We start from the raw sequence: 19,306 nt of genomic DNA on the forward strand, positions 1-19,306 counted from the left end.
AGAGACTTGCAAAGCCCCGCACAGGCACGCCCGTCGGATGGACATCACGGCACGACTTGCTCAATTTCACGCCACGATCAAGCTCTGCGCGTCACCTGCCTGGGAGATCTGACAACGAACCTACTTACAAATAAAAACAACCATCAAACTCTTTAAAGGCAGGCGTTTCTCCTTGAAATGACAACAATAATTTAATTACAGTTGCAGTTAGAAAAACACACAGCCTACCTGCAATCCCTCGTTTTTCGCGGTCAATGCGGACCGGGACCACCCGTGATAGACGAAAAACCGCGATGTAGCGAAGCCTACATGGATTGGTAAATTTACATGTGTATAAGTACATTAAACTATTTATAAGGCCAAATGTAGTGTAACACAGTACAGGACATGCATAAAGAAGCACAGTAAATATTTGTTGGACAGTACAAAACTCTAACGCAATAAACAGTCCACCATCAATATACAGTATAATATTTGCAGTTACACTACTGTGTGCGATCCGATAGAGGCTCCGAATAGCACTCAATGAGGGTGTTAGCATCCTCCGATGTCACGTCCGAGAACCCTTCAGTTTGAAGACTGCCAGCTGCACAGCCTTTTCTACCCACAGCTTTTTCAACCCGGTGTTGTTTCACAGTACTGTGACTTTCGCTGCTATATGTGGCCTTTTTTTTAGGTTGGGAAAAAAAAATGGCGATGCATCAAGGGCCGCAATAATCGAAACGCAAAGTACCAAGGGATGACTGTATTTGAAAAGCTGCTAAATTATGTTTTTATGGTTATTTTACCAGATTTCTGAAGTCAAACTACACACGTCACAAACTAGTAGTGTATTTTAGCATAGCTCATAATGTTTGAATTTGTTATAAAGAAAGGGGTGTACCTCATTTATTTGCTCTATAATGGCTTTTATTTTTGTTTCGTTCTATTTTTTAAAGATGAAAGTAGACTTTGCCAAAAATTATGGTTAAAAAAAAACATTAAAAAATGATTTAAAAAAAATAGTAATAAAAAAAATCATTCCAAGTGACTGCAAAGACAGTTGACCCATGAACATTTTTACAAGGGCAGGTATTTGAAGCATCACAGCAAAGGTCCACCATTGACTTGCATAACGCTCATCTCTGATCGAAGCTTTTCATTTTCCTGGAAAACACATATAGCCAAAGCAAACAAAAAAAAACATGAATGTTATTGTTAATGTTTAATATTCCAGAAACAAATGATATTCACCGCTTGCAGTCTGGTGTTGTCTTTCTTTAACTTGACCAAATATTCAATCCTCTGTTTGTGGTTCTTGTGCCCCACCAGTTTTCCATTCTCCTCAGACAGCTGAACATTCTGTTTCCGGAGAACCTCGTTCTCCTGGAAGACGAGTTACTTTCTTCAAATCAACCCGCTAAATAATAGTCAGATCATTTTGAGCTAAATACATAAATCACAGAGGGGCTCTGACCTTGACAAGTCGGTCCTCATCTTGAACTCTGTGGCTTAGCTCTCTTAGCTCTAGACAGCGATTTCTCAGTTCTGTGGTCAGCTCCTGGACACAAGTCTGAGACTGGGCCAACATGGATTCCTGGGTCTGTATTCTTAAGCAACAAATGGAATAAACTCGTTGAATCTTGAGCACATATAGAGGAGTTGATTAGTAATGTACAGTGATACCTTGGCTTACGAAATTAATTGGTTCCCAGATAGAGTAAGGCGAAAAGTGTGTATCCCAAAAATTAATTTCCCATAGGAAACCATTAGAATGAGAATAATCCGTTCCCAGGTCCCCATAAAACATAATTTTCTACTTTCTAATTTTGTAAGCCTTAAAACTACACAAAATATACCTTATTTTATGTATAATAAATGTGCTATGGTGTTATAATTAAAGGAATAAACTGTACTATATAATAAAATCGTTTTATTTACATTTGTGATGGTCATTGATGGCTTGATGGAATTGATACCTTTTTGCATAAGGTGTTTCAAGGAGCTCTGGGTTGTACATCTTGGAAGTTGTGATATTGCAACAGATGCAAGCAGACACACTAGAAGCATTATTATTAGCTGATTCCCTTGCTTGTCTTTTCATTACAAATTGAACTGTAGGCTAGTGCGGGTTATTTGTGGAGCCTGATTGATGGGAATTTTAACCTTGCAGTCTACACTTTGCCTTTGAACTATCAAAGTTGAAACGAGTCCAAATTTCACTGTTTTCAATCCATTTTGTCACTTTCTGTGTCGTTTAATGTTTAAACCACATCCCCTCACTGCTGTGTTCTTGACCAATCACGTGGCTTTAACCGATTACTGGGGGCGGGGAATAGAGGACCAAAACAAGCCGGATGCCATTTTCTTTTAGCAGAACGGGCTCGTTCGCGAACAACATATCACTCATTGTGGCAGCTCCGTGTGTATCCCGAAAAATAGTTTGTATGCCAAGGTAAAATTTTCATAAATTTAACGTTCGTGAACCGAAAAGTTCGTAAGCCAAGGGGGTCGTAAACCGAGGTATCACTGTATATGTAATCTGTTGAAGGCTTACTTTTTTTGAGTGTCGGACAGCCTTTGCATCACTTTTTCCTGTACATGATGAACAGTACAACAATGAAGACATCTAAAAATGTTCGCATCAAGACATGAAGAGGAACAAAAAAAAAATATTCGCTTCGCAAACCTTCGCTTCTCGTTCTTCTTGCAGCTCCTTCAGAAGAGACTGTTTGATGCCTTCAATGAGCTCCTCACTGAAAATAGAAAATAAAACATAATTTATGCCCCTCTGCCTCTGTGTGGTGTATAGCTGATTCATCTCAACCTGTTTGTATTTCCACCCTGAGGCTTTTTATGATAAAACTGGTTAAGCAAGCCTTGAATCTCCATGCGGACCACCTCTTTCTCAGTCAGCTGGGTCTGAGGACAAAGAAAACAAATTACAACTCATCCAGGTAAAAGCTACCAAAGTGGTTCCTTGAGATACGAGTCGAGGACTTGCAGTCAAATCATCAGTCCCCACTGAAATGAATGAAAGTGTCATAATCCATTCCACCTTACTAGCAAAACCCTACAAAAGTCTTTGTAGGGTGTTTCGATAAGGAAAATACCACGATTACGACACTTATAAAAGCCCTCATTTTGGTCAGTAGTACAGACGCTCCCCAACTTACGAACGGCCGTTCGTAAGGTGAATTTGTTTGTAAGTTGCTTCAGTGCTATATTTTGTATGGAATGTATGTTTAAGGCTTATATAACCATGTTTAAGGTTGATATAAGTATGTTTAAGGCTTGTAAAAGTAACCTGGTTGGTTGGTACTGAAAAATAAACATTTAATCAAATAGATGCTCCATAAAGATATGTACATGTACAGTTGGAGAGAATACTACACATGTTCAAGAGAGAGCTCTCACAGCGCCTCACGTCGGTATTCACGGCAGAAAGAAGCACTACTCGGAAAAAGGCGCGCAATACAAAATGTAACTTAAAGCATCTCTCTCCAAACATTTTTCGACATACAGTAATACCTTGGCTTACGAACTTAATAGGTTCCCAAAAAGTGTGTCAGGCGAAAAGTGTGTATTCTAAACATTAATTTCCCATAGGAAAGCTTTAAAATGAGAATAATTCGTTCCCAGGTCCCCATAAAACATAATTTTCTACTAAATAACCCCTAAAAGTGTACACAATATACCTTACACAGACACACTAGAAACTTCATTAATAGCTGGTTCCCTTGCTTGTAGGTTCTCTTCAAATTATACAGATGGCTTGTGCGAGTTATTTGTGGAGCCTGATCGATGGGATATTTTAACCTTGGAGCCTTTGAACTATCAATAAAGTTGAAATGAGTCCAAATTTCACTGTTTTCTATCCATGTTCTCACCTTTTCACTTTTTTTCACATTTGTTTTTTTGTTTCAAGCTCTGTCGTCTCCCTTTCATGTGTGTGTGTGTGTGTGTGTTTCTGTAACCCCTCCCCCCCGCTCACTGCTGCGTGTGTCTCCTCCTTCCTCTACCACAGATCTAGACCAATCACGTGCGGCTTTAACCGAAGACTGGGAGCGGGGAATAGAGGAGAAAAAAGCCCGCTTCCATTTCTCCAAGAACTGGCCCATTCCCGAATGACACATCACTCATTGTGGCGCTCCGTGCGTTTCCCGAAAAAAAGTTCGGATGCCAAGATTATATTCTTGCGAATTTAACGTTCGTAAGGTGAAAAGTTCGTGAGCTAAAGCGTTCGTAAGCCGAGGTATCACTGTACCTGTAAAAATGTTCGGATGTACCATTAGTCGTAACTTGAATGTTCGTAAGTCGGGGAGCGTCTGTAGTCATTTTCTCACAGATGATAAAAAATATATACCAGTGCGTATTGTTACGGTCTGTCTACAGTACATGTTAAAATATCATTGCCTAAGTTAGAATCAGAATTAGCACAAACCAACACGTGAAACAACTTATAACCTACTTATAAAGAATTTTTCACTCCTGCGGGGCTCAATTATTGATGGGGTGACATTCCCAAAATAACCTGCAATAAGTTAAATCAACAAAGTAGGAAACAATGACTTGGTTATTGATTAAACGTTACATCTCGACCGTACATACTTTGAGTCGTTGAATCTCGTCATTCTTGGCTACTCTCTCAGCATTGAGCTCTGCCAAGAGAATCTCCATGGTCATCATGGAGGACCGGCGATTCTCCAGTTCCCTCTCTTGACTCTCAAGGATCTGGGTTAAGTCCCGACTGAAGCTTCCTGGTGTGCACGGGGTCTTCAATGAGGAGGAAAATTGTCACAACAAACTTTTTTTGCCATGTCCACGTGGAGATACTCAAAAAAGTACTGTTACCTTCTGTATTGCTTTCGGAGTGCAAGTTGACTCGACGTTTTTGAGAGTGTCGTTTCTTATTGTTTTTTCCACAGCTTCATGCTGCTGTTTGACCTGGGCCATATACAATTTTGTTTTATGTATATATGAATTATGAAGTACAATTTGATGGTTAGGGTCAATGCCTTGCCACCATTTGGATCTGTTACCTTCTGCTGGAGATTCTGGATCACAACGTCCTTCTGAGCTGCTTGATCTTGAGCAGCTTCGAGGAGGTTGTTGTGCTCATCTAAAACTTTCATCAGTCTTTCAACCTCCTCATTTACATAAGCGATCTCGTCTTGGAGTACTTCAACCTGACACACACACACAAATGTTTTCTTTTGTTGGTTTTATTTTATTTTTTAACACATTCAATGCTAGACGTGAAAAAATATGTGCAAAAATGCGTTTACGCCAGGGGTTTTGTCATTTTCACTCAAATTCAAAGACCCACAGAAAATTGAGTTTTAAGACTACTTAAACATTCAATGCAGCATAAGAAACAATAGATTATTTTCTTTCATCAGAAAAAAAGAGTTAATTCCTAAATTATATTGGCCTCGAATTATTTGAGCTTAAAATGGGGGTAACTGTACATAAGGCAAATGGCCCTTTGTGGAATGGAAAGAAAAAACATTGGTGAAGTTCTGACTAGCGCTTTATCGGCACCCCCCGTGAGAAAAACCAAAATCCGAACAAACTCCAGAATGGCCTTTGTTTTGGAAAATCATTTAATTTATGATATTTTTTAACTTAACTCATTCACTGCCAGACATGTGCAAAAATGTGTCCACTCCAGTGCCAGGGTTTTTGTTATTGACACTCAAATTGCAGGACCCTCGAAATATTGAGTTTTAGGACGAAATAATCATTCAATGCAGCGTAAGAAACCTAAGACTCTCTTCTTTCATCAGAAAAAAATAGTTCATTCCCAAGTAATATTGGTCTGGAGTTATCTGAGTTTGAAATGGGGACAGCTGTACAAAAGGCAAATGCTGCCCCCTCGTGGAAAGAAAAAAAAAACATTGCCAGATGCCTGGCCAGTGCTTTATCTGCACCCCAGCAAGAAAAAACAAAACCCAAATTCGAGAATGGCGGTCCACGTCATATTTTCAATTCCAGAATAAATTCGGGAATGGCAGCGAGTGAGTTCATTGTACACATAATAGCAGTAGTGTGAAATACACTGACGCTTACCTCTATTTTGTTAGATGCGTTATTCCTTTCCAGGGTTTCTTTCAGTTCTGTGATGTCATTTTGCATCTTGGCGTTTTGCTCTTCGAGGTTTTTCCGTTCCAAACTGCTAGCATTGTATTTGCCCTGGAGGAACAATATCAAGCGTTGTATACAAGGTAGTGTCAAGGTAGTTTTTTAAAATTATTTTATTACAACTGCATGCTTAAAGTGTTTGTCAAACAAATGTCTACAGTATTAGACCTTAAAAGCTGCGTACGCCTAGTTTTGTGATGGACTATGTCAAACTCATCTATGGCACAGTAGAGTATCAAACTAGCACCACCATATTCATCACTGGCTATCTAGTTGTGCTCAAAGCAATCCATAGTTGTATACATAAAAGGTGAAATAGATTAAGGTATCAAGTACAGTACAGTGATATCGTTGATGTCTCCTGACAGATGTGCAATGGTCTGTTCCCTGTGATTGAGCTCGCTGCGGAGGTCTCGGGTTTGGTTGATGAGATCTAGAATGACATCCTGGGAAAAAAAGGGGTGGGGGGGTTAGACAGGCAGTACATGAGCTGGAAGCATGGAGAAAAGGACAATAATTCACTGGGGCCTACTTTGTCCTGTTCAACCTTCTGCTCCAGGCCTTTTATGGTTTCATTGGCAATAAAGATATTTTGCTCTCGATCGTCAAGTTTGGAGACCTTTGAAATGAAAATGACATGGTCAAAGGCAATAATACAGACACTCCTCAACTTACAAACGAGATACGTTCCGAACGGTCGTGAGTAAGGGGAATTTGTTTGTAAGTTGCTTCAGTGCTATATTTTGTATGGAATGTATGTTTAAGACTTATATAAGTATGTTTAAGGCTTGTATAAGTAACCTGTATTGGTTTGTACTGAAAAAGAAGTGTTTCATAAAATATATGCTCTATAAAGATATGTACAGGTACAACTGGAGAGAATACTACATATGTTACTACAAAAATGTTCGTATGTACTGTTGTTCTTAACACGAATGGTCGTAAGTAGGGGCGTGTCTGTATGTTTAATAATAATACATTTAATTTCTAAACGACTTTCAAAACTCTTAAGGACACTTTACAGTTTAAGGCTTATATAAGTACACTATGTTTAAGGTTTATATAAGTACATATGTTGACGGCTTGTATAAGTAACCTGTATTGGTTTGTAATGAAGAATAAACATTTCATAAAACATATGCTCTATAAAGATATGTGCTTGTACAACTTGAGAGAATAATACATATGTTACAACAAAAATGTTTGTACATACCATCGTTTGTAACTCGAATGGTCGTAAGTAGGAGATATATGGAAAAACTTTGAAAATACACCATTCATTGAGGCTGCGCCTCATGCTATGGTGCGCCTTATACACTGGAAATACGGCAATTTACATTATTTTTCTGTCTGAGATCAAATTGTTTTGAAATTACAACAACTTTGGAAGAATTGGGGCGGGGGTGTTCTTGATACATCACAATACACGAATGAACTGGAACTGACCTGCTGTTTGATTTGCACGGTCATGTCCAAGACATGCTTGCTGAGCCGCGTGTTCTCCTCAGCTGTTTCAAGAAGCTCTCTAAAAGTATACCAGAAAATATATTGTTTTTTTTTTTCAAATACTGTCCAAATCAAGACAACAGCTAGAACTCACTTTGATGTATTTTCTTTGCTCTCTCTTAACTGGAAGCTTAGGGTGTGAGTGTGCTCTTTCTCCGCTTCCAGAGAGTTGTTTAATTCCTATCAGAGGGGCGGGGGGGAAAGCATGATGGAACTTTTATGACAGTTTCAGTCAGAAAGACACGGTTGTAGCTCACTCACAGCAATCTGAGCTCTCAGTTGGTTGATCTCCTGCTGCGTGTCCTGCATCTGCTGTCTCGCATGATCCGCATCAAACTTTGCCTCGGCTTGGAGTTGGTCGAAAGAATCTTGCAGAGTGTGGTGCTGCTCCAGAAGCTGCTCCCATTCCAGCCTGACATGACAACATTGCTCAACCGGAAATCATTGTGCAATGGTAACTAACACACAACATATCGACTCCTTACTGGACTTTGTCAAGCTGGAGCTGCGTGGTGATCAGACTGCTGGAGAGGTGGCTCGCCTGTTTCTGTTGCACACTTTGCTTGTCTCTGAGCTCCTCCTTCACGATGGCCAGTTCCTTGTCGGATGACTGCAGCACCAGACGTAGATCTCGGATCTCACTTTTAAGTACTGGAATTCGGAAAACAAACCTTCATTCATCATTACCGAAATGTTTTTTGAAAACGCTCGGCCGAAATGGCACCTTGTGCGGTCTCCTGGTCACATTGATGTTTCTGTTGCAGGCTGTTGATCGTTTCCTGTAGTTTGAGATGATCTCTGTTCTTGTTAGCGCGCTCAGTTGAAAGTTGCTGCATCGGGACAAAAGTATGCCAAGATGAAAAATGGTTCAAGAGACAATGATGAATATTTACTCTCAAGTTGGGAATTTGGGATGTGTTGTTGCAGCGGAAATGGGTAAACACAAAAGAAAACAGACATGAGGAAGTGATAGAGAATAGACTGAATTGAAGTTATCATATTTAAAAGTCCCATGCTGAGTTGGCCGCCGAACACAAGGCCCACAATGGAAGCATTGAAAACCTGGGGTCAATCTGAGGTGAACAGACACAGCCTGTTGAACTGTCATCTTCATGTAGGAAATCTGGCCTTGGACTAATTTAGGACTTGGGAAACTCCTTCACGGGAAGAGGTCATTAGCCACGTTACAAATCTGTCAGTTCATGAAAAGTACAACCAATTAAAATGCCTATGTTCTGTTGTTTTATGAATGTTGGCGCTTGGGATGTCCATGGGCTTGGTATTCAAATCACGAAGACTATGTTTTACTAATGTAGCACTTAAATTTGCATATACTCTCAATAAATAGCTTGGCAGAGGGCTGCAGATGTTGGCCGTCGGTCATGAATGGCTGCATCCCCTGCCGGCAGTAAAAGACAATCTTCCCGTGTTCAAGCCTTTGTTCACAGTGTCCGGCCGGACATCTGACAGGAAGACTGAACCGAAGCCTCTTCTAAATATAGATCTGATATTCATTATTATTGTACTGCATTTTGATTTCATCCACAAACCTTCACTTGTCTATTTTGCTTTAATGCTTACTAATATACCAAATATTCAATATATTTTTGAGTTGTAATTGCAATACTGCCATTACACTGCAGTAAACAGAGAAATAGGACCAATAAAAATTGTAACCCGGTCATCCCGGTTTGGTTCAGGGCCGCCACAAAAACGGACAAAATCTGACTTCAACGGACAGTTAAGACGGCGGAAAAAAATAATTGGCACCGCCATATCCACTTTTTTTATATTTATTTGTTATATTATATTTATTATTATTTTATTTTTGACCTTGAATCAAGAGAAGAGCATGGAAAATCATAAAGGACCCTCCACACCCTGCCCACCACCTTTTCCAGCTACTCCCCTCAGGAATTTAAACTGCTTCTTCCCTCGTCGCTATTAACTCTCTAAACAGTAACCCAAATATAACTGTATAATGCCTCTTTGCTATTTTACACAACCTTGTGGACTAGGATCCCGTGCTAATCCTGTAGCTCCAGCTCCCTGTACTCACTTGAACCACTGTCTGCTTGAGACTTTGCACATTGTCTCACGGTTGTTCCTGAGGGGTACCACTTATATTAAAGAATTCGATTAGATTAGCCTTTATTAGTGTCCTCCATACTTATTTGTCATGTCTTTTTTACGCTGATACTACTGCAGCAGCGTGTCCTACTGGAGATAAATTCCTTGTGTGTTCTCCATACATGGGCAATAAAGACAATTCAGATTCTAAAATTGGATGAAAAAAAATTAAATTAGACCCAAAATTGAAGAAATACCTCACCTCTTCCTTTTGTCCAGTCTCCAGTACCATGACATGGATCTGCTCCTCTAGTTTTGCAATTTGTTGCATCAGTTTGCTGTTCTTCAGTTCCTCCTCCGCCAGCTGGGCTCGAACCTGACTCGCTTGCTCCTGGGAAACCACAAAGCAACATCGTAAAATGTCACAGTGACCATTATCGTCCACACAACAATTTTGATTACCTGCACTTGACTCAGTTCTTCAGTGAGAGCCATCTCGGTTGTGTCGGGAGGCGATGACTCGGCCAAAATGTCATTTTGATCGCTACTGTTCAAATGTTCTGGGCTGGACATCGGCATGAGACAGGAGCGCAAGTTGTATGCTTTGGTGGGTGTAGTGAGAATCTGGTGTTTGAAAGAAGATAATATATTGGAAAATACTGTAAGTCTCCTATAAAATGACTTCAATGATCCAGACCACACCTTTAGAGTTTCAACATGAATTCTGTTCAATTCAGAGACTTCTTGTTTTTTGTAGGCATTTGTGGCTTCCAAAATGTTCTCCAAATGCCTGTTGGACTTGTCAAGGTATCGTTTGTCTGACTCTAACTGGGACATTTGCTTCCTGGGGAGGGAAAAAAAGAGAAAGAGAGAAAAACAGTCTATATTAATGTTTTTAAATGACTGTCAAAAATACGATGAATAAATAGCAAGGTTAACTTGAGTTTAAAATTATGCTAAATTGTTAGTCGTCATATTTTGAGAAATAACTACGGTTTAAACTACGAATATTGCAAAACAAATACGGAGGTGATGGGAGTAGAGGTGTGCAGTCAGAAAACAGTGCCATTAATGACTGTATTTTCCGGTGTATAAGGCGCACCGAAAAGCCTTCATTTTCTTCAAAAGATGACCCTGCGCCTTATATGTGGAGAAATATTGAGCCACAACTGGTCTCGCAACTACCGTCTTCAGCCACTGACTCCATCCGCCCCCATGGAAGAAGTAGTCCGTAACCCCAGCCTTGGCTTATGAACTTTTCGGTTTACGAACGTTAAATTCATGACAATTTTACCTTGGCATACGAACTTTTTTCGTACACGGAGCTGCCTCAATGAGTGATGTGTCTTTCGTGAACAAGCCCGTTCTTTTAACAACAAAATGGCAGCCGACTGTTTTTGTCCTCTATTCCCCACGCCCAGTCTTCGGTTAAAGCCACGTGATTGGTCAAGAATGCAGCAGTAAGGGGAGGTGGTTTAAACATTAAAGAGACAGGCAGACGACAGTGAGAGAGTTTCAACTTTGATAGTTCAAAGGCAGAGTGTAGACTGCAAGGTTAAAATATCCCACCAATCAGGCTCCACAAACAACCCGCACAAGCCATCTGTACACTTGATACAAAAAGCTATCAACCTAGCTAAACAGAACACAATTGATGAGGAACTAGATAAAATTATCACAGAGAAAGCACCTACAAGGAATCATTCCTTAAGATGGTGAAAGAAGAAGGTTACGTTCCTCATCAAGTGTTTAATGCTGAGGAAACCGGCCACTCCATTCCATCCAGCTATCAAGGACCATCACAAAGGTAAATAAAATGACTTTATTATACAGTACAGTTTATTTCTTTAATTATAATACCATAACACATGTATTATATATAAAATAAGGTATATTTTGTGTAGTTTTAAGGCTTAGAAAATTAGAAAGTAGAAAATTATGTTTTATGGGAACCTGGGAACGGATTATTCTCATTTTAATGGTTTCCTATGGGAAAATATTTTTTGGGATACACACTCTTCGCCTTACACACTCTGTCTGGGAACCAATTAAGTTCGTAAGCCAAGGTATCACTGTATTTTACTTTTATGGCTCTCTTAGTCAAAAAGGTTTCCGACCCTGCGCTATTTCCCAAAACGCTTACCGTCATAGACACAGAGACATCTTGTATTTTGGAGAATAACATTTCCATCTTACTTTGTGATTTCCTTGTACTCCTCAAAGGCCTGTAGGACCGCTGTAAGGTCTGACTGCTTTTGAAGCAGCTGAGCTTTCAGCTTCTCCACTGCGGATGTTCCGAGAGTCGACGTGGAGGTTGAAACACCGGCTGAGGCTGTGACACAGGAAGAGATTTATCACAAACACTGAAATAGGATTTGATCTATATTTCAAGTTTACGACTTACTTTGCGCATTCCTCTCGAGGTCCATGGCCGTCTGGAAATCTTCTTCAAGCTCCTGAGTAACTTGTGCTTCTTCTTCTTGGGCTTTCTTCACTGACTCAAGGGAACGAAGTTGACGGTTTTCCTCTCTGAGGCTGTAGTTCTCTGCTGCGTAGCGTGTCATCTTGGGGTGATGTTCAATCTTGAGGGAAAATGTACAGAAAGTAGTGTGGGTTGGTGTGACAATGGAGTGGAATGCAGTCGTTACGTTGGAGAAAAAGTTCCACCTGGTCTCGTAAAATCCGAATTTCTTCTTTGAGCTGGTCAATGAAAGCCTGCGACTCCACGTCGGCAAGTGTGCCGTATTCTGCCTTGAGTTTTTTCTCCAGGCGACCAATATGATCCTCTCGGAATTTAATGATCAGGCGACTGGAGTGGATGAATTTGTCTTTCTGAGTCCAGGCCTCCTCAAGCTGAGATGTCTTCTTAAGCAGAACCTGCACAATCACATAAACACAGTAAACTACCCTATAAGGTATAAGGCCAAGTTTGCAGTTTCTGGGTTTCAGGGAGGTTTTTTTTTTTTAATTATTAAACGTAAAGAGTCATTTTTGGTTGGGGACACTGTAGGCATTTTTAGCGACTCTTTGGTGGCTTGAAACTTTTATTTCTAGGACCGCCTATGTGGAACTGTCGCGGCTTGGAAGTGAAGCGGATTTACATGGGACAGGAGATGCGAGACAATCTGTTTTCGTCAATGGATGCTACAGCTTTGTGTTTGCTCTCAACATTTAGCTTGTAGAAGATGTGCACATTCCACCATGACATCCCTGATCCACTGGTGAAAAGAACGCTTTGATCCTCTCTTCTTTCATCTAGAACTGCTTCATACAACAAAGAGGGTGCAGAAAGTGTTTTAGATTGATTTGATTTGTGTTGTCATATTAGTGGTTATTTAATTTAAAGCAGATTCTTTACTTACAAACAGTGTATTATAGGTGTTCAAATACCTGACATGTTTCGGCGTATACTTCCGCCTTTGTCAGAGTGTCACCGATGTTGTTGTGGTTGTTTAGGGTTTTTTTTTTTTTGTGGTTATTTAGTTTTTTTTTTGTTCTTTTGACTCCAAGATGCCGGCGTGAGAGTGGCTGCCTTTATAGCATAGCAGGTCCTGGATTTTGTTTTTCTACTTCTTCCTTTCCTTTCCTCCTACTTTCATCACTTTTCTGCTGTGAAATGTAAATGTGTCCACTGCGAGACTAAATAAAGGCTAATCCAATCCAAATCCCATAATTCTCTTAAAACAAACATTTTATACATCCCCACATTTACCCAAAATCTCACCCATATGTGATACGTGTGTAAACAACAAAAAGCTTTAAAAAAAATTATTTAATTTAAATTTCTCCACTGCGAGGTACATCCAATCCAATCCAAAATAAAAATAAATCAAAAACTGTGCTATACCGTCTTCTCTTCCTCTCGTTTCTTCCACAAACGAACAGCAGCCATAAACTTGCTTTTGTACAAGGAGCCATGTTGAGCGTCAACGTAGAGTTCTGGTGAGACAAGAACATTTATTATTTTGACACAAACACTATCAAATTATGAATTGTGCTTTGAGTATTACTTGAGTTGAGGAGCCCTGGTCTTCCGGGTGCTACATCTTTCCCACAATCCACTTGCTGAGATGAGAGAGCCTGCATAAGCTGCTCCTTCAGCTTCTTCACCTCAGCCTGGAGTTGTCTTACATTTCCTTGGGTGTCCTCGTTAACAATGGCCTGTAAAAATCACAACAATATACTCTAAAGTGCTATAAAGTAATTGTAAAATAACTTTTTTTAATAAGAGCCATACCTTGTTCTTGATCAGCTTTGCCCTCTGGGCAAATTGTAACGTTGATAATGTTTCTCCAAAACATTTTGATCCAGGGTGAACGTTGGCTATAATGTAAGTCTTTGCATTTCCTCCAAGAGAGTCCTGAAACATCAGAAAATCTTCGATGTGATGTGATGGAGAATAGAAAGAAAAAAAGTTATCATATTCAAAAATTTCATGCCACCTAACACAAGGCCCACAATGGAAGCACAGAAGATCTGGGATCAATCGGAGATGAACAGACAAAGTCTGTTAAACTGTCATCCTCATGTAGATCTGGCCTTTGATTATTTTAGGACTTGGTAAACTCCTTCACAGGAAGACGTCATTCGCCAGGTTACAAATCTATCAGTTCATGGACAGGACAACCTATTAAAATGTCTACGTTCTGTTGTTTTATGAATGTGGGTGCTTGGGACGGTCAAGGGAGTGGTATTCAAATCAAGAAGACTGTGTTTTACTACTGTATCACTTAAAGGACAACCGACGCCTCAGGACAAGTTGTGTCCATAATTTGTAAAATCACTTGAAATTACTTCTACTGAGCGTATTTTACAAAGATTTCCATCGCATATAGCTATATTTTACGTTTTAAGACTCGCGCTGAATATTCAGGAAGTCTTGTTTTCGAGTTGATGATGATGCCTGACGTGACGTCACGTCTGGAACGCCCCTGAACGAGAAAGCGAAACACAATGCAGTTTGGGTACTTTGTTTGGTCTGAAAACGTCGTGTTGATGGCGAAATTAGAAGAAAAAAACATAAATAACGCGATGGTGAATTGTTGTGTGTTGCAACAAGACTACTATTTGATACTAGTTGACACAAATTCCCAGAAGACAAATCAGCCCATTTCCAACGGAGCATGGGCGCCATATTGTGCATTTTCTGGGAGCTACATTGGAGTCCAGACGCCTCAAAATGAGACGGAAGGACTTCTTTAATCGATTGCAAACATTTATGCCTTCCTCTTCAGAACTATTTGAATCATATTCATAACTGGATGAGTAACAAGAATGCCTCTTCTCCGAATCTGAAGCCAATGTTTTGATTCTCGAGCAAGGAAAGAAGTCTTGGCGTCACGAACAAGGGGACGGGACGTTCTGAAACTGAAACTTTTTGAGGTCATTTTGAAGTAGTTTTGGGACACTTTAAGTCATTTTTATTGGTGTTTTGCATTTGACTAAAATATCACTTTTTGGTATTTTGGATGCTATAAAACATTTTTCTGATGTCAGTTAGGAAACAAAAAAATGGTGTCGGTTGTCCGTTAAATTTGCATATAATCTCAATAAATAGCTTGGCAGAGGGCTGCAAAAATTGGCCGTCGTCATGAATGGCTGCGTCCCCTAATTTGCTTCTGAAGTGACTCACCCGTAGCAGGAAAGTTAATTTGGACTCTCTATAACAAATGTGGCGGTTCTTCCCATTGGATACATCGACCAAAGCCATGATCACCTGACCAAGACACATGAGGGAGCGATTGATGCTGCTGGCCTCCTATAACAGAAGTAAACCACAAAACAGTATTCGGTTAAGATAGTGCATACATGTTAAGTTTCAGAAATCATAAATCGGGAGATTTTAATACTCGCGACTCTGTGGTGCGTGTTAATATAATGTGAGCGTTACCAAAGTGGAAATTACAAGTAAATAAAACACAACAATGCTTTCATTGTTTATTTATACATTCAATTAGTACAAAAATGTGTGGTTTTTTTTACATTTTTGTTTGTTTCACATTACAAATTAACTGTCTGTATTGTGTCAAGAGTTGCTTTATAAAATGACTTGTGGTTTTTTTTACGTAATCCTAAATTGCTCTCTTTGCGTTGATTGTCCATCGACTATTTACTAATTCCACGTTACACAGTTTTGTTCTGTTTCACGTTTTTTTCCACCATGGCTGACCAAAATTTGCACTCAACATATTAAACAAAATGCAAATCAAACTCCACGATCGCTTGCTCTTATCCAAGAATATTCAATTTGTCAACCTGACTGAAATTGACATTCATATCTTCTTTATTTTTTGCAGGACGCTTTGCACTCTCACTGCTACTATCCGCCATGTTTATTCGTCTGCTGTTCTCGAATGTATGAGATCACGTGCACTGCGAGACGAGCTATTTTCGATTGTCATTTTTCAAGCACCGGCAGAAAATGATGGCGATGGAGGCTATTCGTAGTTCAGTCACTTTTTAAATCGGGGCGAATGGTATTATTACAAAACGGTGAACAATGAGAGAATGAACCGGGTGATTTGGCTCTCAAATCATGAGGTGTGAGTATTGTGGTCAAAATCGGGAATCTCCCAACCAAATCGTGAGACTTAACATGTATGCCAACCATCATGAGTAAAAATGACTTTTCTGTAAACTTGAATCATTGTTTTAATTCAATTATGAAATGAATCGAGGGGACAGTTGATCAAATAATCAATTCTAGAAACAAACAAAAATCGTCACCTTAAGCCTGGAGCCTTCGGTATGTGTGTCTTTCTGCCTTTCTGAGCCAGCTAGGTCAACCAAGTTCAGCTGAGACATTCTAATGTTCACCACCTCGTTGATGGATTCCTTGGACTCCAGAGTCATGGTGAAAACAGCATGAGACCTGGAAGACTCGCGGTTCATGGAAGTGGAGGCCACTCTGCGATTACGCCAGCCGCGAGACAACACCTACAAGTCACAGGGCATAATAACCATACACACAAAAGAGGCAATGATAACGTTCATTTTCTCTGATTCGTCTGATTACAAATTCTTACCTGGTACGCTTCAGCAGCAGAGCTGACAAACCTCTCTAACGCCCCCTCCACAAACACACCCTTCTTGATATTCTCTCTGACAAAGAGGCTGGCGGAGGCCGTGTCCAGGAGGTCGAAGATTTGTTCATTGTAAATCTCAATGAATGAACATTTACAGAGAAAATTTTTGGACTGGGACTGAAAGGGAAATGGATTGAAAAAAACATGTAACAAGCCATGGTCTAAATTTTCTGTTTACGATGATGGAATGGCACCGCTCAAATTTACCTTTTCCTTGTTTATGAGAAAGAACAGGTACTCAAAACTGCGAGGAATAACACCTCGCAATTCATCCGTAAAGTTGTCCAACTCAGAGGGCCCTAGTAGTGGAATATAATGGATTTATTGCCGTGAGTACAACACCAATAGTACACTGAATTGAACCTGAATTCTCACCGAGCATTGTGAAAGTTTTTCCAGATCCTGTTTGCCCGCTGTAGAAAAAATAAGAATAGCTAATGAGCGAGCTAGGCCACACATATGGGATCATGCAGGATTTTTTTCTTAATTCATGAGGTATTTTTAACAAAGCCATGGAACACACATTTTAGTAAAACACTATCTTAAACAGCAAAAAAAAAAGAAAAATCTCCTGTAATCTGCCCTTTTGACTATATCATGAACTTACTAGGCAAAAATGGTTCCATTGTATCCATTCATACATGACTCCACAATATTCCTGGCCACGCTGGAGAAAACAGAGTCCTGTTGAAGACCGAAACCCAAGGTTCAATTCACAAAGACACTCCAGTATGGCAAATAGTAATATTAGGAAAAAAAAATCATCCAAACCTGTGATGTATCCATGTCAGCAACATGGTCATAGGTGAAGGTTCGCGGTTCCGGTTTGGCGAGCAGACGTATGGTGTTTGGTGAGGTGACTTTGAGACACAAGCTTTGATCTCCATCTGTGGTTAGTCCAGTGTCCTTGGTCAGGGGTCGTACTCGGACAAAAACTTTGATTGAATCACTGTCACCGCTGGAAGACCACAATTTAACACGTGTTGCAGTTACCACCTGTACTGTCTATTTACATCCTGATGTTTGCTCTAAAGTATGTAATCTCTTGAAATATGTAAATAATGACTGTGATATGTTTTATGACTATCGAAATATGGTTGACAATATGTGTGATTTGATTGTGACGGGGAATACGGCTATTTATTGTCACGTCTCGTGCGATTACCTGCCAACAAACTGGTTGGAATCGCCAGCCCCTGGAAATGAAGCACATGCATTTCTTGTGTGATACATTCACGATAAAACTTAACGAGTTACATAAAATGTACACATTTGACGGAATTAAGTAATGTTTTCAACTCCACACAGACATGACAATCACGTGCCAGGAAAAAATGTCCATTTCTTTAAACATCGTAGTGGCATTTAAGTAGTTAGTTGCTGAACTGACGCAGTCCGTTAAGTTAATCAATATTTATTACCTTTTCCGAATGAATTCATTGTAAACGGGATGAAACAATTCGTTTTTATGTGTAAACGTCCAAATTCTTCATAGTTTGTGGGGCTAAAAGGGGGCCAACTTTGTTTACAAGCAAATTTGGCGGGCAGCTGGCTTGTGCTTCCTGTTGTTTTTCTTCGTTGGTGATTTAGGGGCAGCTTGTCTCTGTAACGTTGAGTACTGCCACCCTGTGGATTGCACTCGGCGGCAACATTGAATTGTAAAAATTTGAATGAGAGAGCCTATCCCAGCTGTCTTCAGGCATCGGGCCGGGGATAACCTGAACGGTTGCCAGCCAATCGCAGGGCACACACGAAATTGATGTTCTATGTTTTTTATTATTATTTAAAATAAACAATCAACCAATACTTTATGAATTTCTATTGAAAAATTATGAATATGTATGTACAGATATTGCATGTTATTTTTGTCGAGTTATCAAATGAGGCACAGGTGGCTCAAACTGTTGTTAACGTGTGAAACTATGGTCTGGTTCTCGACGCCCCGCCCCTTGTTGATGTCGTCATCAAGTGACCCTGTAATGTTATTGTCCACGATTACACCACAATTGTAATTTTTTTATTTACAATAAAATCTACCATCGTTATTTAGTGAGGTAAATCACCCCCCAATAATTGACTCAGCGTTTTTTATAATTACAAAATAAAGGCCACAAAACGTACTGCTGAATATGTAATGCTTCGTGCCTGGAATGAAGGCTACACTTAAAACACATTTTAAACACTCAATAATTATGCCTAAATCGAAGGATGATGTGTGTGTGTTTTAATAATCACGGGTAGTACAAATCAAAACAAAATACATGATTGAATTTGAAAGTGTTTTTAAAATAAGCAAATATAAATTATTAAATACACTAGAGATTAGTCCGACCAGATTTCGTTTTGAGGTTTAAAATAATGTAGTGTAGTCTGAACTATGAATAATGTAGGCTTTGTTTTATATTATGGGGGACAGGCGTAGATGTGTCATTTCCGGGTTGCACGTGATTGGCTCGTACGAATGCTCAAAGAACCTTATTGGTCCTTTCCACAGCGTTTAAAATCCAAACCGTCTTCTCTCA

At 39.7% G+C, this 19,306-nt stretch overlaps 1 protein-coding gene across 1 annotated transcript; it reads right to left on the bottom strand.

Moving 5' to 3' along the window:
- Positions 1 to 47: 47 nt before the first annotated feature.
- On the bottom strand, positions 48 to 18,337 carry kif15 (kinesin family member 15). Its single transcript, XM_089004531.1, is given in 34 exon segments — positions 48 to 1,146; positions 1,234 to 1,365; positions 1,457 to 1,589; positions 2,537 to 2,574; positions 2,669 to 2,735; positions 2,807 to 2,901; positions 4,591 to 4,755; positions 4,834 to 4,926; positions 5,022 to 5,168; positions 6,052 to 6,174; positions 6,465 to 6,569; positions 6,656 to 6,742; positions 7,570 to 7,648; positions 7,724 to 8,041; positions 8,115 to 8,280; positions 8,354 to 8,459; positions 9,962 to 10,090; positions 10,162 to 10,323; positions 10,402 to 10,543; positions 11,896 to 12,031; positions 12,104 to 12,281; positions 12,367 to 12,576; positions 13,547 to 13,638; positions 13,710 to 13,860; positions 13,937 to 14,059; positions 15,332 to 15,457; positions 16,426 to 16,635; positions 16,725 to 16,901; positions 16,992 to 17,083; positions 17,160 to 17,197; positions 17,392 to 17,468; positions 17,556 to 17,742; positions 17,950 to 17,980; positions 18,206 to 18,337. Coding segments are annotated over 34 exon segments (4,197 nt in total). The 5' UTR covers positions 18,225 to 18,337; the 3' UTR covers positions 48 to 1,083.
- Positions 18,338 to 19,306: the final 969 nt, after the last annotated feature.

The sequence above is a fragment of the Hippocampus bargibanti genome, linkage group LG09 (assembly GCF_051943395.1).
Source record: "Hippocampus bargibanti isolate YZ-2025 linkage group LG09, ASM5194339v1, whole genome shotgun sequence".
NCBI lineage: Eukaryota > Metazoa > Chordata > Actinopteri > Syngnathiformes > Syngnathidae > Hippocampus > Hippocampus bargibanti.